Source organism: Sorghum bicolor, chromosome 10 (assembly GCF_000003195.3).
Source record: "Sorghum bicolor cultivar BTx623 chromosome 10, Sorghum_bicolor_NCBIv3, whole genome shotgun sequence".
Taxonomy (NCBI): Eukaryota; Viridiplantae; Streptophyta; class Magnoliopsida; order Poales; family Poaceae; genus Sorghum; species Sorghum bicolor.
In genome coordinates, this window is record NC_012879.2 from 20,051,914 (window position 1) to 20,076,436 (window position 24,523).

Below are 24,523 nucleotides of genomic sequence, written 5' to 3' on the forward strand. Positions count from 1 at the left end.
GTTCGGCCCTGGTGGTCGGAGTGTGCGTGGTGGAGGTAGCGGGGGAAGGCGGCGCGACGGTCGATGAAGAAGAGGACCGAGTGGATCGCGATACCAGGTTGTCAAGGGCCTGGTGATCTAGGGTAGGCGGCCCTCGACTACAGAGTTCGTAGTCTTCTGCCGTGGTTCTTCCGACCGCGGAGGTTATGCCCCTCACGACGACTCGGGCTTGAGAGTAGTAGGGAGAGAGAGAGAGAGTTAGGGTTTAATCATTGCTTGCCTGTTCTTGATCTCTGGTTATAGCATATAAGGCCGGCGGCCTTGGCTACGGGAGTAACAAATCTCTCTATTCTTAGGAATAGAAATAGCAACTAACTTGAAATAGAAACTAATCTTATCATGCCTAATTCTAGCCACTGCTGTTGGGTGGGCCTAGTGGCTCCCCGGGCGCGCTCTGCGCGCGTGCCGCGGCGCGTTCGTCCGCGCGGCGCACGTCCCTGGCGCGTCGAGTACGCGCGTATGTACTGCCGTACATGACAGATTATCTTCTCAATGTGCAACAGGTAAGCTGTCTTGCTTCGGATGACACTTGACGTCAAGAAGATCGAGCATTGTTTTTCCACAGATCGAGTGGCTGCATTTAGTAATGTTTCAACTAACATCTACTTACTGCTAGATGACATTGTTTGGGATAGCATATACGCTCTGATAGCATCAAATGAACGACCGACGATAGGCGATATATAGCACAGCATGCACAAATCACAGGAACCAGGATGCAGGAGGCCCGAGGCCTGAGGCAGAAGCTTCGTCGATTGACCGAACATAGCTCTGGCTGACAATCGCTAGAGATAATCTCCAGGCCAACATTAACAACAATACATGCTCCCCCAAAATCACTCGAATTTAATTGGCCTTGTTACCCTTCACTTATTATTTATTGTGTTCCTATATATTTGAATAAATCTATTTAAGACTAACCCCAGCTGTGAAACCAGCTTGTAGTCGAACCATTTTTTATTTATTAATGAAATGATACATAGCTCCCTTGCGCTTTCAAGAAAAAACTCCTGTTAATGATCGATGTTAGAGCATCTCCAACAATTAACAAATTTTGTTTGCCAAATTTCGATTTATAGCAACTTGCTAAATAATTTGACAAGTAGGAAAAAATGCTTATCTCTAATTGTTTGCCATTTGGGCTTGCCAAATTAAAAAAAAGGCCCACATCCAACTAACCGCCGCCGCCTGGTCCCTTCGTCCCTCTCCTACCGTAACGCGAGTCTCTCCTCTCAACTGGTCTTGACCCGCCGCCGTTTCTTTCGTGGATTGCGGCAAGGGTGCAACCCCATCGCGTCCAGCATCATCCTGCAGGGTGATCAAGGTAAAATCTGCACTTCTTCCCCTCCTTGGTCTATCGAGTATGTAGCAACACCTTTCGTCCCTAGGTCAGCATGTCATTCGTGCATTTGTTCCTGACTATGGAGTTTTTTTATAAACCTTGTCCATTAGGAATCATGCCTAGAAAGAGATCTCGTGTGCAAAGACAGTTGGATGATTCATCATCCGATGATGATGCTAGTCTTATAGTATCGGCTGCTCAAATTCTCCTGACTGCTAGCAATGAAAAAGGACCACATGGTGGCTTTGTCAAAGGTCATCGAGTTGTTTTTCGTGACAAACAAGGCGGTCATGATAGGGCTGAGAATCCAATATACGGTCCCGAATTATTCCGTAGAAGGTTCTTGCACTTCAATTTCAGATTAAGTTGTTTTTTAATCAAATATTATTTGTGTTGCCAAACTTTTATTTTTTTGGTTCAGGTACAGGATGTCTAGGGATATTTTCTTACGCATAATGAACGCTGTTTGAGTATTTTGTCCAAAAACGGAATGCTGCAAATGTACTTGGCTTGAGTTGCTTCCAAAAAGTCACTGCCGCAATGCGTATGCTGAGTTATAGAATGGCTGCTAATATGACAGATGAGTATGTACGTATTGCTGAAAGTACAACACTCGATAGCGTGCGTCACTTTGTTCATGCAGTTGTTGAAGTGTTTGGAGATGAATACCTCCGACATCCCAATGAGGCGGACATAGCACGCTTGCTTGCAATGGGTGCGAAAAAAAGATTTCCAGGAATGCTAGGGTCCATTGATTGTATGCATTGGGCGTGGAAGAATTGTCCATATGACAAACAGGGTCAGTACAAGGGTCATGTGGATAAGCGCACTATCATTTTGGAAGCTGTAGCTTTAGATGACCTTTGGATATGGCATGCTTTCTTTAGAATGCCCAGCTCTCATAACGACATTAATGTTCTTCATAGATCTCCTTTGTTTGACAATCTCGCGGAAGGTAGAGCTCCAGCAGTGAACTTTTCTGTAAATAGCCACGACTACAACATGGGTTATTATATTTCAGATGGCATCTACCCCCCTTGGGCTACTTTAATCCAGTCTATCAGTCGGCCTGTGGGCAACAAGAGGCAATACTTTGCCAAAGCGCAAGAAGCAGCACGGAAGATGGTGGAGAGGGCTTTCAGCGTTCTACAATCTAGGTTCGCCATTGTTCGTGGTGGGGCACGGTTTTGGGACATTGATACATTAGCAGTAATTATGAGAGCTTGTGTTATCATGCATAATATGATCATCGAAGATGAAGGATTCGTGGTAGACCATAACGAGGAATTTGAAAATCAGGGTGACAATGTGGAGATAGGTCGTGGACTCGCACGCTTGATGAATATATTCAAGCACATCAACAGATCAGAAACAAAGACACACATATGCAGTTGAAAGAAGATCTCATCGAACACCTTTAGAACCATCACCCAAATTTATATTTGTACAATATTTGAATATTATTATGATTTTATTTGCTGTCAATTTATTTTGGAACCATAGCCTGAGAAACACATTTGATTTTATTGTATTAAACTGGGTTATATTTGCAGTCAACTAAATGAGTGTCATTTTATTCCCTGAAAATATTTTCCCATGAACGAAAACAAAGGATTCAGTGCACACGTCCATGCTGAGTTCTGAAATAAAATGACGACATTTAAGCAAAGGTTCTACTGAATGAATTTTTCAAAAACTAAATATTGAAGCTCAAATGACATGAAGTAGATTTAATTTCCACAGCGCCTAGCGACAATGTCCTTCTGCATAATGTCAAGCCATTCACGCTGAAGCATGTTGAGGGAGGTCATGTCTGCAAGCATAATTTCTTTCTCTTGTTTCATCAACTCGGCTTCAGCTCTTTTGTCCTCCGATTCAGCTCTTTTCTTCTCTAGCTACAGAGATTGCTCGTCTAGCTCATGTGATAGCATAAACCTCTCATTCTTTGCCTTCTCCTTCTCATTGTCGGCCACCTCTTTCTTAGGCCACATGTTGTCAATAGCCTCTTTGCAAGCTTCAGTACCCCAAAACCTGAGGTTTGCTTTAGCCTTCTTCACTCCTTCACTCCTTTTCCTTGCTCCGGTCTCTGCAGTAGCACCACCATCATCGGTGGCCTCATTGTCATGTGCATTGTTGATTTCTTCCTCTTCCCTTGGTCGAGACACCTTCGTAGCTTTTTTTGGACTTGTTTCCACCTGATGCTTCTTTCTCCAACTGTAGAAGTTCAATCCTCTTGGCTTTCCACTTGTCCTCCTCCTTAAGTATGTTCCAACAAGATACAACACTGCACTTCTTTCCCTCCTTGGTTTCTACCCCCGAGAACATCTTGAGGGCACTTGCAATCTGCAATAGTAGTATGTCAATATGTATTGCTGAAACAATTGGAGATCGAACAAAAATTAAAAAATTAAAAAAAATACCTTGTCTTGTATAGTTGTACCACTTTGATTTCTACGATCAATCGCTTCATAACACGAACAAAACTTGTTCACTACAGTCTGAATTGTGAGCCATCTATGCAGAAGTGAACTCTCTGTCCTTGGAGTTGTCTGTTTATTGTGGGTCTCAAAGTGAGCACAAACCTTACCCCAAAACCCAGTAAGGTTTTGATTGGCCCCGTGGATAGGATCTTTGCTAGCAATCAACCATCCTTCACAAATAAGTTCGTCTTCCTCAACATTAAAATTTTTAGACCTCTTGGTTCCCCTGTTACCACGAGTACCAACAACTTGCACCTCTGGACTATACTGTGTTTCTTGTTGAGTCATTGGACTGGTCAAGTCATTCAAACTTGGAACATGGTCATCTTCTCCATTGAAAAGAATCCCCGACAGGAACTCCTCTCCCTGATTCTCCATGAGTCTAACAAAAAGGGAAAACCACAGCTCAACATGTCAACGATGTCATGAGGGTACAATGGTATTGTGAACAATGAATAAAATTCTGAACTATATGAACAACATGCAATCCAAAAGTAATTGAATAGCAAGGCCAAACTACTAACCAACACACTAAAAATAAGCTGACATTCTAAATTTTCTGCACTAGCAAGGATCTAGAACAAACAGAAGCATCTTCCCACCAATGCAAAGTATTTCTTTTGCATTTTAATGTCCTGGATTCATAGATTCATTAAATTTTTTTACCAGTCCCTACAAGTTGTGATCTGAAATTCTGAATTTGGTCTTGGTCACATATTTGTTATCAGTATATGTATCTTCAATTCGTGCTGCCTGTGCATCAAAGATCATAGAATTTAGTTGTAACTAGGAATCTAGGATACATGCCAAATTCAACAAGGATTTGGCCTTCTTTTTCCATTGAGAAGCTCACAAGAAATTGGAGCAGGCAAAGGTACTACACTCATGCACTCGCTGATTAAGATTGAGGCATGGATGATTAAGGTACTACACTCATGCACTAGAAGTTGAAGATCGACAAAAACTGCTGTAAGTAAAATATCAATTCAGTGGACAGCACAAACTTGAAGATAAATATGTGCAGCTACTGTTCGGTTGAAACTGAACTGGTTTTACCTACTTGAATTGCTGCAAAATCAAAGCTCAGCTAAAGGGCATCACATACCTAATATAAATATGTAAGCCCCGCTGGTTTGTACACCAATTCAAAGAGAAAGCTTGAACGGCACTACCGAACACAATAGCTGATTACCTCAGCAGCATGAAAACGACTGTAGAGCAGTGTTCATATTACCAGTTGTGACAGAAATATCGGAGGCGGTAGGACAAAAAACCGACCAAAGTTCAACCAAAATTTTTTGACTAAAATTGTAAACTTGGTGTCAAGGGCGATATATCTTGGTCGCTCATCTAGTATTGTAGTGAGAAGCTCACAAGAAATTGGAGCAGGCAAAGGTACTACACTCATGCACTCGCTGATTCAGATTGAGGCATGGATGATTATAAGTTAACTCAAATGATAAAAACTTCTGGAAAAAAAAAGAAAATTAACTCAAATGATAAACTCAAATGTAGTTTGTCACTCTGAAACCACATGGAGATCGACCTCCATCTTTGGATTTAGAACTGATGAGAACACATGCCACACCTCGCCTGAAACCAACTCCATCCCGACCTCGACGAAGCCACCGCATCCGTCGATCTCGTCAGAGGCGGCAACGGCAAAGAAGGCGAGCAGGAGGGAGAAGAGGATGGGAAGACGGCGGGGATGCATAAATCGAGATGTGCGATTCCACCCCCTGCCCCCTCCCCAACTCCATCCGGACAGCGCCTCCTGCCCCACCCCCCTCCTCCCACGATTCCGCTCCCCTAGCTAGGCACCGGGAAACCATCCCGTCGCTGCCCGTTGGCTTCTGGAGCCCCAGCATCCAGGACCGTGGCGTACACGTACGGGCGTTGGAGCCCCGCCATCCAGGTCCGTGGCGTACACGCGTGGCCGGTGGAAGCAAAACGAAGGCACATACATGGGGCATGGAAGATTTAGACAAACCTGAAAGGAAACGTCGAAGAGGACCTGAAGATCGACGGAGACCTGCGCGACCTTGGCGACCTGAAGATCTGCGAGCGAGCCAGGGAAATTTCCGTCCGACGCGGGAACAGAAACGAGAATGCCACGAGCCCGATGGCGAACGCTTTCCGCGCGCGGAAAGCTACACGCGCGGCTCCACAATTTGGCAAACGCCCAGATTTGGCAAATACATAGAGCAAACTGTTGGAGATTGTTTTGTTGCATTTTTTACCAAATTTTTAGGATGGCAAGTCATTTGGCCAATTGTTGGAGATGCTCTTAACAAGCCAACAACAAACGTAACAGTGGCAACGAGCTCAGATATTCTTACTACTACAGTCAGGCACAACAGGGGTGACTAAAAAAGCTATGCAAACGCTCTTACAGTGAAATTCACTGTAAGGGTGGTTCAACACCAGCCGCCCTTACAGTGGGCCACTGTAAGGGCGGTTGGAAACAACAACCGCCCTTACTAGTGACCACTGTAAGGACGGCTGGTGTTTCCAGCCGCTCTTACAGTGAGCATTAGTAAGGGCGGCTGATGTCTCAGCCACCCCTATTGTCTGCATTTGCAAGGGCGGTTCAATCTAGAACCGCCCCTACAGTTATTTTTCTAAAAAAAATAAAAATTACAATAATCAAATTGACAGCACAACACAACATATATATATATATACATATATAATCAGATTCACAACATCACAGATCCATACATATACACAGCACCACATTTGTAGTCCAACACATTTCAAGTCCGAAATGTTTCCAACTCCATTACAAATCTGTCCAAAGAGTCTGAAATTTTTTCAAGTCCATTACAAATCGATCACAGTCCATTATCACAAGTTCACATGTTATCAACGACCTAGACATAGCCTATCCCACTGACGGAGGTGCTGGTCAAGAGGATTGCTACCTAAGTCAGAAAGTAGGTTATGGTAATCACCTTTGTAATAAACAACATAGTCCATTATAAAGTTGCAAAGGTCACCGACAATCTCTAAGAGGTCATCATCCCTGTAGACATCCTTTTTAGTCCTTTTTCTTCTTTCCATTACAAGAACGTAAAAGACAAGTTTAGATCTAGTGTAAAGAAGAGATTGCAAAGCTAAGTGAGAAATACTATGTTTTCATACTACAACCCACTAAGAGATTCAAACTTACCAATTCAGAGTGTCTCTTGTAGCCTTTTGTGTTACTGATGAAAGCACATGCATAGTATCCACAATGCAGACTCCCTAGCCTTTGCTTGGGGAACTTTGTTTCAATTTGCAAATAGAGATGTCAAGTATAAGTACTGAAAGCATTAGTAATTTTGTGCCAAACTAAGTCGCACTTACCGAACATAGAGATTTAAAACGCAAGTAGTTCCCCACAACTGGACCATGCCTTCCTTTGTGATTCTTGACATAGGCCCTGAATGCCCTGTTTGAATGAGAATCGATGTGACTTATAGTATGCAGAAGTCAATATTAAAGTGAATCATATAAGGTTACTAGGATTACTAATTTGCTTACGTAATGAGAATTGACATGAAGTCTTTATATGTGTGAGGGTCAAAATCTGCAGAATCATAGATCCATACCATGTTCATCCCGACATCGACGCTTATGACTATCCAGTGATTGCTATAACAATTTTAAATAAACACAAAAGTATATTTGCATCAAAATAAGATATACCGAACAATCGTTAAGTATACAATCAAACTTACTTGAAGTGGTATGGTATCCATATTGTTTCAAAGTGTTGGAGATTCTTTAAACATACGGCAATCCACGCCACAACCTTAAGGAACTCTTCTCTTATTTTGGCCGCACAGATCTTTTCTTTCTCCGCCAACGTCCCTCCAGCAGCTAGCTGTGGCGCATCCAATTCCCATCTCGATGGGTAATTAAAATTTATTTATGCTATAGGTATAGGGTCTACATACCCGGCTTTCGTTGAGCGTGTACATTTCATAAAGTGTGCTTGCATTCTAAAATCACGACGTAAGTTAGTTTTAGCAAAATCCAACTAGGTTACTTTCAGATCATATCAAGAGGAAGAGGACTTACAGGCACCAAGTGCGAATCAGATTCATCGACATTGAACTAAGGTGAAAGCATAATTGGATGTCGCTGAAGTCAAAGGCAATACCCGAAGCAGGGCCTCCAAATGTGCGAGCAGATATTACTGCTTCCAACACATTCAGTTCTGTACGTGAAACTTGCAAGTATTAGGGAGGTGCCCACCAAAGGATTTAAGTTCAAAACCTCCCCCCTTACTAGAGTGATTTTAGGGAGGTGCCCAAAGCCTTCCAAGTCTTTTTTTTACGAGTGGAAGTGAGTGGCTCGGGGAGAAAGAAGAGTGGGCTGGCCACTTATGCTAAAGACCAACATCAGCCACCCCTACAGAGAACACTGCAAGGGCGGCTCACTTCCTGGTTGCCGGCCCAACCACTATAAGAGCGGTTCAAATGCTAGCCGCCCCTATAGTGTGGGGGGCGTTCTCTTAGTAAGTTTTTCATGTAGTGTCTTGTAGCATTAGGGATCAGATAACAATAGTCTTGCAACTCCATCCACTTATAATTTGCGTGGACAAGCTCAAATAAGTCTATAGCATTAGGGATCAGAATATTAGCAAGACAGATATACATTGTTATTATTTTTGCTGAATTGTTGGCAGGATCTGCGATTCGACCGAAATACTCCGAATTTTAGCAAATTTCGTCCATTTCGGTTAGGTCCAAAACGAATTTTGTGCTTCAACTTCTGAAAATTCACCGAATTGAGCGCGAAATTGGACCGAATTTTTCCGAATTTCGTCCATTTCAGTTGGGGCTGCATTTTTTTTTTCAAAATAAATCCCAGAACCTTCTGCAAACTACCAGTCCAGGGCCTGGAAATGACCTGGAATGCAGTCTGGCACAGACTGAAATATTCTCACACCGAAAACTATATCATGATCAATCAAGATAAAGTAAGCTGCATCCTTGACAAACTATATATGTGGCACTCACATGTTTCGTCATTCGGCAACCATCTCCATTCTCAATTCTCAATTTTTCATCACCATTTTTGACATCTTTTTGTCACTAAACAATCTAACTAATACGTACGTACATGTGAAGTCTTCCCCAGAAGCAAAACTAACAAGAACACGCTAGGATTGCAACGAAGAACGTACACAAAACAACACACCATGAAATCCGACGATGCGTGCATGCGAGCGTACGTATGCTGCTATCTACAAGTACAAGCTGATTGATTCATCTGCACCACCCATCGACTCGCGTGGTAAACTCACGTCGTCGTCGTCGTCGTCGTCGCCTTGTCAGCACCTGCTGCCGCGGCGCGGTGTGCTGTGGGCCGCCAGCGGCGATGGTGACGCAGGCGGGGCGTTGCTGCCCTTGATGAACTCGAGGCACTCGGCGACGGCGCGGGCGTAGAACGAGTTGGACCGCATGCACGGCGGCCGCCGCTGTGGCTTGCTGCTGCCGCCACCGTCCCCGGCGGCCGCCTGTCCGGTCTTTCCTCCGGCGAGGGCGGCGCGTTTCTGACCGCCCACAAGAAACCTCCTGCTGCCGGTGGCAGCGGCAGGGGGCGAGCTGCTACCTGCCGCCGCCGCTGCCACAGCCACCCGGCCCCTCGTGAGTAGCCGCAGGTTGCGCACGCAGCGGCCCAGGATCCCCAGCAGCGTCCACAGCTTGGCACGCAGCCGGCGCACGGAGATGCGCGTCGGGCTCAGCCGGAACCCTCTCGCCGGCCGTCGCCACCGCCGCAGGCCCAGCCTCGTGTAGGATGAGTACTTCAGATCACTCATGATTATTAAGCTCCTCTCTCTCTCTCTCTCTCTCTCTCTCTCTCTCTTTCTTAATTGACGATATAATTGCCGTGGCACTGGTTGTACCTTAGCTAGCTAAGACTACCTGCAACAATCTAACCCTGCTATGATTGTAGTAGCACCAGCCTCTACCTGTGACTGAACTCAATTGCGTTTGGTGTGTGCTCGTCAAGTCAAGTGGCTGCATTTATAGGGGGGAGCAGGAGGTGGAAGAAGATGGCAGGAAGGTTGGTGCCCCTTTGACGATCGATCGAGAGCAATGGAGTGTGATGGCAGATTCGGGGACACGGGAGAATTAATTAATTGGCTTAATGGAGCGTATGATCACCGAGTATGGACAAAAGCGAAAAGCATCACTTGGTCAGTGCGTGCTAATGATCGTGCTAGTTTAATCCCTTTTTTTAAGATTTTTTAAGGTGGTCGTGTAAAATGTGAAAGGGGCGCGCCATCTGTTCACGCGTAATTGTGTCACCTTACTGTGTAGTAATCAGTAATATAATGACTGCTCTCGCCTTTTGGTGTTCCTGCGGTGCAGACTCCACATGCTCGCTACGAGTATAATCTGAAGAACTACTGAACGACACAATTCTTTACGCATTTTTTCGATAGACATTCTCACAACAAGTCATTCTAGCACTTACTACTATATATACGTAATAAATTAAATAAAATCAACCCATCGCCTCCTTAGCCCTGAAACAATCCCTAGTTAATAGGATATCCATGGTCATTTCACATGATGGTCATTTTTATAGAGGCAGCTAAAAAATTGTGCATCTATCAAAACGGAATTATGAAGAAATTCAAAAATTGTCATTCTCTCAAAATCAATTTACAGTCATTACCAGCTTTATTTGTGGCCCATCTCAGCCTAATATATAACAATAGAGAGGAAATCCTAGCCAAAAAAAAATCCATCTCACTATATATAATGCCAGTTCATTAAGTGTTATCTATTTGACAGTCTAGGACTACTTGTGCAGCAAGGGCATCCGCAGGGGTTTCTGTTACGGATATTTTATCTGGGTGATCTCATCTACTCGGATCCTCTTACGGGAGATCTATCCTAACTACGACGTCCTCCACGACTGCCTACGGGATATCACCCACGACTACGCACGTACCCGTGGAGACCGGTTCCACCTCCGTGATATCACCCACGACTCATCGTGGGCTTGAGCTTACTTGGGGGGAGAGTTTCCTCTCCCCCTCCGACTTGTATAAATACCCGTGATCAATAAATAAAGAAACACCGAGTTCATTATATTCCTCTCTATTCTCGTACTTTGCCATTCACTACTAGAAACCTAAATACTTCTGTGTGTGCAAAAACGCACAGAAAAATACGAATACCGTCAGAAAAATACACACAGAAATATAATGAATTTTTCTGTGGGTTCACTGTCAGAAATAATTTTTCTGTCGGTCTTGCACGCACAAAAAATTTTTGTTTGCTCAAACAAAAAATAATTTCTCTGTGTGGAAATCCACACAGAAAAAAGAAATAAACACACAGAAAAAATTATTTTGCTCAGACTAAAAACAATATTTCTGTGTAGCCATACTCACAGAAAAAAGAGTTAAACACACCAAAAAAAATATTTTTGAAATAGTAGCAAAAACATATTAAAATATATATTGTCCACATAGTAATTTATGTGCGTGACCAACAAGGCTTCATCCAAATAATACATAATCAGTAGTCCATCATGAATGGAGTCAACACTTACGTCAAAAATTGAATCACGGTATGATCTATCAGCACATATATCATATATATAGATATGATATCAAGTCATCTATATGATCAACATGAATACTACAATGAATTCACAAATATGAATATGGAAAAAGAAACCAAACTATTTTTTCTTGTTCAACCAATACTAAACTGCTTCTCCTTGCACTCGAATTTTTTTTCTCTTGTTCAACTAATAGTAAAACTGATTCACCTTGCACTCCATCTCTACCTGTGTAAGAATAATCAAATGAAATTATGGTGACAAATTCAATGGAAATAGTAAGGCTATTTGGTTAATCAGATTCCACTCAGTACATGACAAATTCAATGCAATATATGATCTATTAACAAATATTTATCAGTTTCAAATATTTTTATTTTGGAGGAAAACCTATAGAGCAAGGAAACACATGGATTATCCTGCATACAAGGAGCTCCTCCTACACACAACGGCAAAGGGAGAGAAAGGGGTGCATACCTCGTTGGTGTTCGTCGACGAACAGGCACCAAAGCAGAAGGGCTCCCACCACCTCCAGCTAGCACACTTGATATAACCATGCATCATGCTAAAGAATGTAGATCTGGGGCTTGGAAAAGAAAGTCAAAAGAAAAGAAGAATAACATATTTCGATCCGGATAGTATCGCAACCCTAACCCTAAAGGGGAAAAGAGACCCACCTGCAACCCAACGACCTTTTATTCGGAGCCACCATCGACGGACTGGCTGGGGCTTAGGGCACGGCCCCACGGCCGCTCGACGGTGGCGTGCTCAGCCGGGGGCGAGCACGCGCACCAGCGAGAGGCCTCATGGCCGCACCGTCATCCATTCTTCGGCCTCGGGCCACTAGCACAACAGGGAAGCGATAGAGAAAGGATAGGGGCGAGAGCCTGGCCTGCGCCGTCGCCATGAGCAGCGCCGCTGTTGAGTGGAGAGAGAAAGGGGAAGAAGAGAAATGAAGTTAGGGTTTGGGTGCCGGCTGCCTGAGGATTTTATTCCACCCAAAATTTGTTCATAGCCGTCGGATTGAGATGGACGGCCGAGATCAACTAGGACAGCGTTGGGCTCCTTTATGCCCAGGTGGGCGAGAAGTTTCCCAGCCCAGGCCCAGGTTACGGCCTGGGTGCGGTGGGGGGGGGGGGGCGACCGGGCCTCGGGCCATTTTTCGCTGCTGGGCTGTTCTTTTTTATATGAGTTAATTTGAGCAATTGAAAAATGTAAATTTTAAAATATGAGAACTATGATATAATTTTTAGATACCAAATGACTTCAAATGAAAAAGTCACAAACAACAAATTTGTAAAACTCATCAAGATCTATAACTTTTATTTTGGTCATTTTTCCATCGGACTTTGTTTCAACAATTCAATTTTTGAATTTCAAAAATTAACAACTTGAAATGAGAATTTGAAATAGCAAATGATTCCACCTGAAAAAGTTATCACCAACAAAGTTATACAACTCACTAAGATCTACATTTTTTATTTTAGCTATTTCTTCATTTGACAAAGTAGTAGTATACATTATTCAAAAATCCATAAATCCCTCACATAGTTTATGTAACTATATGAGACATGTGTCAATTTATGAATAATATTACTAAAACTTTGTTGGATAAAGTAATCACCAAGAAAAATTTTGTAGATCTTGATGAGCTCAACAACTTTTATGTTCACAATTTTTTCAGCTAAAATCATTTACTATTTCGAAACATTGGTTGAAGTTGTTATTTTTGAAAATTCAAATGTTGAATTGACAAAACAAAGTTACTTGAAAAGATTACTAAACGAATAGTTGTAAGAGTACAATAGCTCGATAGAGCATGATTTTAGAAAAAATTAGGAAAAAAAATCATCAAAATTGAAGTTAGTATGAGAACGAAAGACTAGATACAAGTTTTAGAGAGAGATTAAAAAGAAAAATTGCTTGTTCATATCAAGTTAGTATGAGAGTGTGTGTTTCTTTTATTCTGTGTGTGTTTCTTTTTTCTGTGCGTTTTATATAAACCCACAGAATAATTGTAATTTTTCCGTGCTTGCATAGTATTTTTCCGTGAGTTTTAGAAAAACCGTCAGAAAATTAACATTTTTCTGTGAGTATATAGTTTTTCCGTGTGTAAGTTGTCACGCATAGAAAAATCATCTAATTTTTCTGTGCGTTTTTGTATTTGTCTGTCGGTATATAGTGAAACTCACAGAAAAATGGTATTTTTCTGTGTGTACCGAGAAAAACGCACAGAAAAATTAATTACTCACAGAAGTATTCGAGTTTCCAGTAGTGATTCTACTCGTAACACGTTATCAGCACATCGCTCTTCCCTGCCCCAGAGTATAACTCGGTTGGAGAGAACATCATCGAAGGATCGATCTTCACCCCAGGGCCTCACCCCAAGGTAGAATCATGTCGTTCCCTCGCCGTAATCCTGCCTCAATGGCTTCTCTCATCCTACAAGTCGTCTGGATGGCGATGAACCATGCCCGGACATTGGGCACACACTTCGGCAACAACCGCCTTCAGGCGGAACTACTGGAGGACATCCGGGAACTCCTTGGAGAGGCTCGCGGCTATCGCTTTCGGGGCGAATGCCGTGATCTCAACAGGAACCCTAGGCGTTTTCCAATACGACGTCGTTTCGGGGGACACCGACGTGCAAACGTCGCCCCTCCGTCACGGCGTTCGGTGGTGTCGTCCACGGCTTCGCCCGCGGCGCCATCCGCGGCTCCGCCCGCGGCGCCACCGTTGAGGGCACCGACTCCACGAGTGCCTCCAGCGCTGGTCCTTGCCTTGCCGGCTCCACCCCGGCCTCGGTGCCCACTCCATGGCGACGGCCCGTGCCCACCACCGCCACCATCCATGGTGGCCAGCCAATGGCTGTCACTGGGCATAGAGCCGCAGTCGCCGATCCGGTACCCGACGCCGGCGCCGTCTCCTGAGCGGGCTGCGCACAACCAACCTCCGTGCCGTCCATCTCCACCAACCATCGCAGCGTGGATGTCGGCGTCGACTCGGCTGCCGGCGTACTTCGTCGACCCAGCGCTCCCTGCACCACCAGCACCACCGCCACCTCCTCCTTCGCTTCTTCGCCGCACATGGATCAGCGTCCCCCACGGGCCTTCAGCTCGGGGACGCGCTCCTCCGGTTTGAGAACGTCACGGGGGGAGAGGGGGAGGAGGAGGCACCTCCGCTCAGCTCGGCCGTTTTCCACGCAGCCGCGGCCTCGGCTTCTGGGCGAGCGGGCGAATGCGGCCTCGGCCCCGGGCTTGCGGCCCTGACCGCGGTCTCGACAGCGCCCTCGCGCGGCCAAGGCGCCACTCGAGCCGACCTGCACGCCGCTCCCCTCGAGGCGGCTTCGGCGCGGCACCGCCTGGGCCCCTGCGCGCCCTCCTCGGCATGGCTCGCCTCGACGGCGGGCGCCCGCACGCACCCTGACCGCGCGGCCACGACGTGCGACCGCGGGCTCGACGGCGGCTCGCCCCGACGCGTGGCTCAGCGACCTCCTCGGCGCGGCGCCTCCTGCCTATAGACGGCGGCGAGGCCTCGGCACCGCTCGCCCGCACACGTGGCGCGGCCGCGGCCACCCGCCCGCGCGGCTTCAGCCGCCCCCGATGCGTTGGGTCGACACGCGTGCCGACCGGCGCGGCCGCTCTGCGCTCCGGCCGCGCGGCCTAGCCACTCCTCTACCGCGGCCCCATGCGCGCGGATCGAGGAGGCCCCATGGGCCCACGCGCAGGAGGCGCACCTCCCCGTTGGCTCCTGGCGACGGCGGCCTGGAGCCGCCAGGACCCCTGGCGGCGGCGGCTGTTGGGGCTGGGGGTTAGGGTTTGGAAACCCTAGCCCCTGGCTTATATATGGCCCACTCCCCCCTCCCCAATTGGGCCAAATTGGTGGCCCAGGCCTAGGTTGGGGCCTGCGAGCTTTCAGCCTGGGCCAGTTATCATTGACCTTTTCATTTTATGAATTAGCTAATTTGTTTTTATTTCTTTATTTACATAGCATTTTTCATTCCCTAAATTACATCAGCTTGTTAGTGTAATTTTCTTGTAAATTTAGACACTGATGTATATATTGCATTGTAAATATCTCTATATTTCGCAATCATATTATGAATGAAAATTTTGTTACATGTCGAACGCGTTTTGTCTTTACAATTCCCTATCACATGTACATATATAAATATTTTTATGGTCAATTTTTCTCCATATTTGGAATATTATTTTTCGCTAGATGTCATCTTAGTTTATTATTATTTTGGCGACCACAAGGTAGTACTCATACTACTCCCGGATTTATTCCTCAAAGTGCTCTCCCAAATTTAATAATAAACATACAAGGACTACATCCCAAAGTGAAAAATATAAAATGGTCTACACCTCTACGGTGACTACCTATGTTCCACAAAATGAGAAATCAATATACCATAAAACATATGCAAGTTTACCTTGCTACACATAAACAAGTCTACCTTGTTATTTACATACGCAATTTTACATTGCTTTACATACGTAATTTTACATTGTCTTACATACACAATTTTACATTGCTTTACATATGCAATTTTACATTGTTTTTTTATACGCAATTTACATTGTTATATAAATATGCAATTATGTTGTTGTTAATTTTACAACCCCACAATTAATTAAATTTATGCAAATAAACATGTAGGCAATGGCCACCAAAGAGTCTGATCCCCAAGTTTCTTCTAAGAAGGAATTTGCCGAGCTAACTCTTGATGGACACAACTTCCCTACATGGGCGATGGATCTCAAAGTGATACTATGGTTACGCGGAATGTATAGGGCAATTGACACTCCCAAACAGGGAGATGCTCTGTTGACACTAGCTAACACCACTTAAATACTAGGTTGTCATCCCTAGCATGGCGCCAGAGTGTACAAAGGTATTTATAAATGTAAAGGCTCTCTAGAAAATAATCTATTCTATCCGCAAGCGCACAGATAAAACACCTCATTGTAGCATTTCACCAGGATAAGTATTCCAGGTATCGTTATTTATAATTTTGCTTAGGGGATCTTAAGAAGATGGAATTAAAATAAAAGGGGGCAAAATCTATCAAGGCATAGACTAAAGGTAAACTTGCAAGAACATGATTACTAATGAGAAACTCGTCACACAGTCACTTACTTTAGCAGGGGGTAAACCATAAAGATAATTGATAATAAAGTATAAGTTCATGGGATAAAGAGCACAGCGATTAGAAAATAGACTACTCCTCATATATGTAGGTGATGTCGGATTAGCTAGAGAATGGATTCTAAGTCATCTACTAACTACTAAGTCATAATCTACTCTAGTTATCTACAAGATCATATATAGCATAAAAGACTCTTCATTCATGTATAAGGAACATTGATAAAGTAAATCAGAACATCGCATGACTTACTCCACAATACCGGTTCTGCCTGTACTATCAACGGAGGGTGGACTATATAAGAATCAACGAAGCTGTCACTATCGCGAACTACCACACGACTCGGCCAATAAGATACATTTGCAGATAAATAACATCTAAGCACCACGCTCACATGTGATCTATCACCTAACTCCCTCGCGTCAAGAGCTAAGCGCTTTGCAAACTTATACATAAACTCATTATCAATTAGAACTATATCAAATATAGAACTAGAGCAAACTAAGAACATAATAATTAGAGACATAATGCAATTAGAACAATAGAATTAGAGAAAGATATGAATAATACCAATCTTTATTACCGAAGATCCGAATCCAGAGCGTAGTGCTCTACTTCTCTAATTGCTATCTAATCAAACCTCTAAACTTGAAGGATTAGGGAGTAGCTAATTCTAATTCTCTGTGGGAGAGAGATCTAAACCCTAACTTTGATGGCTACCTCTGAATAATGATTTCTCCTCCTCTCCTCATGGTTCCAGGGGGTCTGGTTTTATAGTCCCCTCAAGTGAACGTGAGCCATTGGATCAAACCGACATAGATTGTATGGTTTAGATTGATCCTTTAGGTCGGTGGAGAGTTGTCCCGAAGCAGAGTCCTGATTGGCTTCCTGGCCAGGGCGGGCGCCCAAGGGGGGTGGGCGGCCGCCCAGCTCCCGAGCCCGATTCGCGTCCCGTTCGTTCCCGTGGCTTCTGGATCCTTCTAGATTGAGGAAAATTGCGCGGCACGTAATTATCTCGTTGTAAACATGACATGTGGACCTTCTCTCCATATTTTCTGATAAACCCCTGTAGAAATAGATAAACACCAAAGCTCGTGGAATTCTGTCAGATAAAACCCTAATTCTAGATGTTTGTTTCATATTGATCCTTTTTCATGTTTATTTGATTATTAATTTAAGTACTTAAGGACCGTCAACAAACTCCCCCAAGCTTACCCTTTGCTCGTCCCTGAGCAAATAGCTAAACTTAGACGGATCAGGAGTTGCTTCGATGTTTTCTTTCCTGACAGGCACACATGCTTCTACATAAAAATTCTTCCAGATTAAAGTGAAGTGTTATGAAGTTTAGTACCTGCACTTAAGTCTTAAGTAATCGAAAGACAAAATAGTTAAGTCAAGCACTATCCCTCCTGTCTATACTTCACCTTTGTTCTAGAGTTTTTCATAAGTTTTCAAAATAAAACTCAGAGTTCCTAGCAATGATTCTCTCAAGTCTCTCTATATGTGGTATTTGTGGATCCTTACCATAATGTCACTTACCTATAGCTAATAGAATATTTAAGTGGAGCTCATAGGAGTGGAAAACAGCTCATACATATGTTGTCTAATCGAGCCATGGATCCAAAGGAACTTAGCATATAATTAAATCAAGATGTGCATGTGTGATGGAGTAAATGATAGTGATGGTGAAAATGCATAAGTGATAATAAAACTTAGTTCTCATTGCTCCTCATATTGCTATCTCTCCTCCTCTTTGATCTTTGCTTTGGGAGAACATGGGCTATCTTTTTTTTTCTTTCAGGTGGGTAATAGATACCCCTAATTCTACTGTCGGACACTTGTCCAATTTTTCCGCTCAAGTGGGCATCTTTGTACCCCTAATTCTACTTCGGACACTTGTCCATTTTTACCTCTCGTCTCACTCTTTTTCTTTCTTTTTCGAGGTTCCCGGGCACTTGCCCCTTTTTATTTCCTCGTATATATTTTTGCATAACCCATGCCTCTTCTACATTGAATCTTTTTAGAGAGAGAGAGTATAACAATATTCGGGACAGTGAGTGATAATATTTTTTAGCAATTTTAATGATTGATGATAAATGTTGTGGTAGATGCGTGCAAGTGAATATCTTAATTTAACCACATGAAAAGCTCCTAAGGGTCTACACAGCTCGATCAAACTCAATGTAAATATAGTAAAAGATGTTATAGCAAGTATGGCTGTGGTAGGTAGTTTGTTATGCTAGGAACTCATCATGTGCTTCGTAAGTTTTCAAAATAAATCTCCAGAACTTAGTGTAGTAGGAACAAGATAAACAGTAGCTCAACTTTATATCATGTCTTTCTCTTACCTAGACTTTAGTTTTATGCTTTCCAAAGATAGTAATTTTAGTTTTAGTAATTCCTGGAAGAATTCTAATATAAAAGCTAGGTACTTGTAAGTAAGCAAACAGAGCAACTGTTCATCATTTCCATCATGCATATTTTTGGTCTTTTTATTTTTTTAGAGATTAAACTTAGCAGAAAAATAAAGCACACTTATCTACACACTCATTTTATTTTGTTTTCATGTTTATAGAATGCAGTAAATTAAGAAAATATTTATTTGGTTTTCTAAGTTTTTTTTTTCTTTTAAGATAAATAAAATACTAAGACAGAATAGAATAAATAAGAACAGCAAATAAAAACTTACTTGATAAATTTGGGAGGAACTCCCCCAAGCTGGATGTTGACGTCGGTCTTACCCGATGTTCCAGAACCGCATCATGGTTGTGATGTTATCGTTCATTGTTGTTGTATCTTGTCTTAGCTCTTCTACTGCAGCGGCATGGTCCTGGTTCCATTTTTTGTTGCTCTTCCAGGAGTCTTCCATGTTCTGCTTGCGTATTCTGGATGTCGAGGAGGGTGTTGTCGGTACGAGTGAAGAAAGCACCGCCCTCTTGATAGTAGTCATTCGTGAAGGCGTAGGAGGCGTCGGAGTATCGTCCTGCATCAAATTGGGGTGGAGGTCTGGATCCTGAAGCTCCATATGGATCAGTGGAGTACCTGCCCGTATGAAAAGGCGGGTTTGTCCACTGGTGATCTTGGCTCTCCGGCCATGTCTCCTCTGTTGGCTCTTGTGGTTGCGCATGACGAGCCCATGGGTCTCGAAGGACTCGTGGATTATAATCGCAATAATGCAGGTGCGCTGCTTCTTCTGGTCCAGGGTCAGCTCCATACCAAGTGCGTTCTCTGTGAGTGGTTATCCTTTCAGATGCCACTCGCTGTGGAGTTCTCTGGTTCACTGGTGTTGCTGCAATCTCAATCAAAAAGTTTTGCACAGTGTAGAGGCCAAGGTTCGGGTTAGGTAACCGAATCTTGCCTTTATCATCATACAGCATATACATTATATTCCCCTCTTTCTTTAACATCCGAGCTTGTCTAAATGTGTCATAGCCATGATAAATTCTTAATTCTTCTATGAAGTCCAACGATGAGTTTTCTAGTAAGTGAAGATTAGTGGCTAGACGAGTGATAAGTGAAGTACATCCTACTGGTCCCTGAAGACTAGGTATACTAAGCCAATGTGAAACTAATAATGTAACAGGTGAAGTAGGTACTTTACTAATAGCAGCATATAAAAGTTGTAAATCTCCTACTCTTACTTTCCTAATATCGTCACGATAGAAAAGATTGTACCCAAGCCATTTGTGAAACATCCTAAGAGTGGGGTGTTCCATGTCACTGGTTCTGTAACAGAACCGCCCAATTTACAAGAGATCAACTACGAAAAACTCCCGCCAAAGCAGTTGCTTTACCGTAATCGAACTCTCATAAACCCGGTAGTCCATGAAATCACGAGGGATTTCAAACCAACCAACATACCAGCCAAGATCGTAGTGATTCAACATAACAAGTCACATGTTACATCCATTTTACAAATAGTTTGACATACATCTGAGTTCAATATAGTTATTACAACTTAAGTTGAAAAGTAGCAGAAGCAAAGTAATTTGAAACTAATATTGCCCTCATTCCAAATACATGCCAGTATCCAGGTCAATTCCAACAAAAGCAACATAGATGAGGTAACTAAGAAGGATCATGCCCATGATCTTACTCCTCTAATATGGTAAGAGTCATCCAACTCTTGCAGTAGCCATGATACATCACAACCTGCAACAAGTGGGAATAAACCCTGAGTACGAGAAGGTACTCAGCTAGACTTACCCGTCATAAACCAGAAATAATATGACACCAAGGAGTATGCAAGGCTTTATTGGTGGAGCTAGCTTGACAACACTTTTTGCATAAAAAGCTTAAGTTGCAACTAAGTAATCCTTTCAGGTATTTAGCTCAAGTTAATAATCATTAACCTATCATCTAGATTAGCACCTGTACTAAAGCAATCACTTGATTAAGATTCAACAATAGTACCCATATTTGATGTGGCATTTCCAACATCATCATACCATAACCATCCAAGTGTTCCATAAACATTACTACGATGACAAAGCTCAATTCAAGTGCTCACTGTCCAGGAGCGATGGCGATTCGAATTGATTTCTGACCAGCTGGCGAGTTTATTCCCCACACAAACCACACTCACTGATCAAGTGAGCTACAGATCACCGTATTGCACTATCCAGGACCAATTCGCGGGTTCGACAGGCACCGCCCGTATCCGAGGACCGTTCCGGCGACCGAGGTATCCAAGGTATACCAAGGTTGCGCGCCGCGCCCTCGTCGTTCTCCTCAACCATCACCAATACAGCGCATACATCGGGCCGATTCCCGGCCCGGATAGTGCTCAAGCTTCGCGGTCGGAACGACTTATCCTTCCAGCTAAGTGTGGGGCATGCGTTCAACATGACAAGAGGGCCGTCAACGATCGGTCCTTAATCGACACAGGCGGGGATAGATAGGCACCCAAGACCTCCATGTCTTGTTACTTCTCTATCATCGTCCCGCCCGGTCTCCAATTATTCATCCTCATCACTTGGTTATTTCCATGATAGCATATATAGCCGACCTTTTCAGGTATCCACCTATCTCGCTCAGGTGGCAGGACATCACCTGGCTTCTACCGATCTAAGCATAGCTAAGCATTTAGATTCGATCCTGAATCTACATAGGGTCATAGGTATATTTACTGGACAAGGAGTGATATATGCAGCAAGGGTTTCACCCAACTCCTATACTTAATGCAACAATACATATATAACATATATTCTCAATTGCATTCAAAAGTAGTGGGAGACTTATAATGCTCCGGGGCTTGTCTGGGATCAACAAGGAGTCAGTTCAATTAGTTGCTCCATCTTGGTGACATCTTAGGTCGCAACACTTGCTTAGTCCTTCCACCTTCGCGATGGGTCCACCCAACACCGTCTTCGGGTTTGTTCCCACACCAAGACCTTCACGTGATTCATCTAGCGCACCTAGATGAGATGCAAGATGCAAGTGCATGAATATAAAGAATAATAACACAACATGCATCACATAAAAGGATGCAAGACACAAGCATCTAAAGTTATTTAGCTAACATCACACAACCAATTATATAGAGCAAACAAATCAATCATGACACAAGTTTAACAAGTTTACAAGTGTATTACTTAATCACCATTAAAGACATGAATCACAGTTTGCACACACCAAGTAAAGCAATCAAGCATTCATGCATTTTCAGCAATTTTGGACATACATGCAGCAACTCAGTAAATAAATCATAACTTGAGATACACAGCTCCAAAAGCTATGAAACAAGACATTCTGGAAATATTATAAAATTATCTACAATTCATATTTAATCATATTAGCATGATTAGCAAGTTAACCAAGTCAAACATGCATGACCATATAATCTGGTCCAGGAATTTCCAGAGAACAAGCATTTTAAAGGATGAAATTCATACTACTGTAACTCATAAACCACTTAGCCAAATGATATGCAACTTTACCACAAGATATATTAATAAATTATCTACATCTTTTATATAGACAAGTTGCACATCAAACATCATTTACATCATTGAATTAATTGCATAAATAAAACTGCTCATGCTGCCAAACAGTAGAGGTACAATTACAAACAGAAAACTAATAGGCAATTCAAAGCAGCCTAACTGGAGTTGTAGACCTCCAGCAAACATAATTCTTATATTTGTGGAAAGCTTATAAAGTTACCCACAACTTTCTTATTATCATCTAAATATGATTCTACAGTTAACAAGGTCAATTAACCCCATAAAGACATCTCTGTCCAAAACATAGACAGAATCTGTCATGCTAAATTAAACACCCATAACCTGAGTTTCACATGTCCATAAATTATGGTTATATACTTTCTAGAAATCTTAATTAATTGTGAACAACTTTGTTATAAACATGTACAGCTAAATCTAAAACTAAAAAGGTCTTACATTACAAAAAAATGCAACCCTGTCTGGGTTCAGACAGAAACTGGAACAGTACTTTAAACCACTATAACTAAACATGTGCTTAACCAAAAATTGTGATATTTACCTCTATGGAAAGCTTATGAAAATTACTAAAACTTATATATTTTCATTAAGGCATGATTCACAACTGAACTGAGCCAAACAATACAAACATGCAGATCCACTCAGAATAGGAGCAAAGGAACACAGGGTACTTGTTATTTTTATAACTCTTAATCTATTGTTCCTAAATTCATGAAACTTTTACCAGTCATCAAATATCATATGAAAAGCATGTCACAATATTTTCACATTTATTTCGGCAACAACACAGCAGTGATGAAAAAGACAAATATAACAAGGAATTAAAACCTAACTGCATAAATCTATTTTTACGACTAAAACTTCAAACTAAACCATGCCATATTATAGATCTACTGCATAGGTAATTTCATGACGATTCCAAAAAGTCCATATTTGCTATTTTTTGATTTATCTACAATTTATTATAATTTTCCAAACTTCAGCCATATGAAAGAAAAACAGATTTGCATAGAGGCCCTTGAACTTTGCTCGAACTGAAACCCAGCGGATAGGTTCCTGCAGTCACTATTCATATGAGTCACAGGTTCGCAGATAACCCCTCCCATTTTGTCGAATTGTAGCCCGAAGTCCCTGACGCGAATCAGAACAGAGGAGGCGCTCGGACTCGCGTTTTCCGGCTGTTTGGTTGCACGCCGGCGACGAAGAAGTGGCGGGGGAGGACCAGGGGGTCTGCACGCGCCCGCTGATGGTCGCGGAAGTCCGGGACATGAGCCGTGGCACCCTGGCCACGCACGCCGGCGGCCTCCAGAGACGGCGGCAGCGGTTCTGTAGCTTGTGACCACGGATGGAGCCGGGAAAAGGACGCACAAGGGGCGGTGCGAGGAGAGGAAGATGGTGGAGGGGTTAGCTTGGCGCAAGGGCATCGGGGGCGGTAGGAACGGTGCAGCACGAAGCTCGGTCCGGCGTCCATGGCGGCTTCATGCTGCTGGGCTCTAGAGTGATGGAGAGGAGAGGAAGCTACTGGGGAGTGGAGGGGGAACGACGAGGGCGCTCTGGTGCTTCTCCAAGATGGCAGCTGAGTGCAGAGGGGCAGCAGGGGAAGCTGGGCGCGTGTCCACAATGGTGGGGCGTGAACTCGCGCATGACGACCACGTCGGCAAATCGTCGAGCATGTGGCGCGCGTCGGAGTAGGCAAGGTGGGAGGCGATTTTGGGCTTGCTCCAGGCCGAATTGGACCTTGGGCCTAAAACGAAGTTTGCTCATCCCGTCGTGCACTACAACTTTGATTAAGACACCAAGATCATTAGACCAACAGATTAAGAGATAACTAGATGCCAAGTTACGAGTGTCAACGTATTGACGGTAATTAGCAAAACCAAGAATTGATAATCCAAACCATGTCAAACTTGATGCAACTTTTTACAGGACCTTCCCCAAGTAATTGTCCACCACTTTTATTCTTGGACCAACTTTA

The 24,523-nt window shown here is 43.4% G+C and overlaps 1 protein-coding gene across 1 annotated transcript; it reads left to right on the top strand.

The window, feature by feature from the left end:
* On the top strand, nucleotides 1,922-2,776 carry LOC110431113. The gene has a single exon (XM_021449818.1). The coding sequence runs from the start codon at nucleotides 1,922-1,924 to the stop codon at nucleotides 2,774-2,776; it is 855 nt and encodes a 284-aa protein (XP_021305493.1).

Coding starts and splice junctions, on each gene's coding strand:
- LOC110431113 (XM_021449818.1), top strand. CDS start 1,922: ATGCGTATGCTGAGTTATAGAATGGCTGCTAATATGACAGATGAGTAT.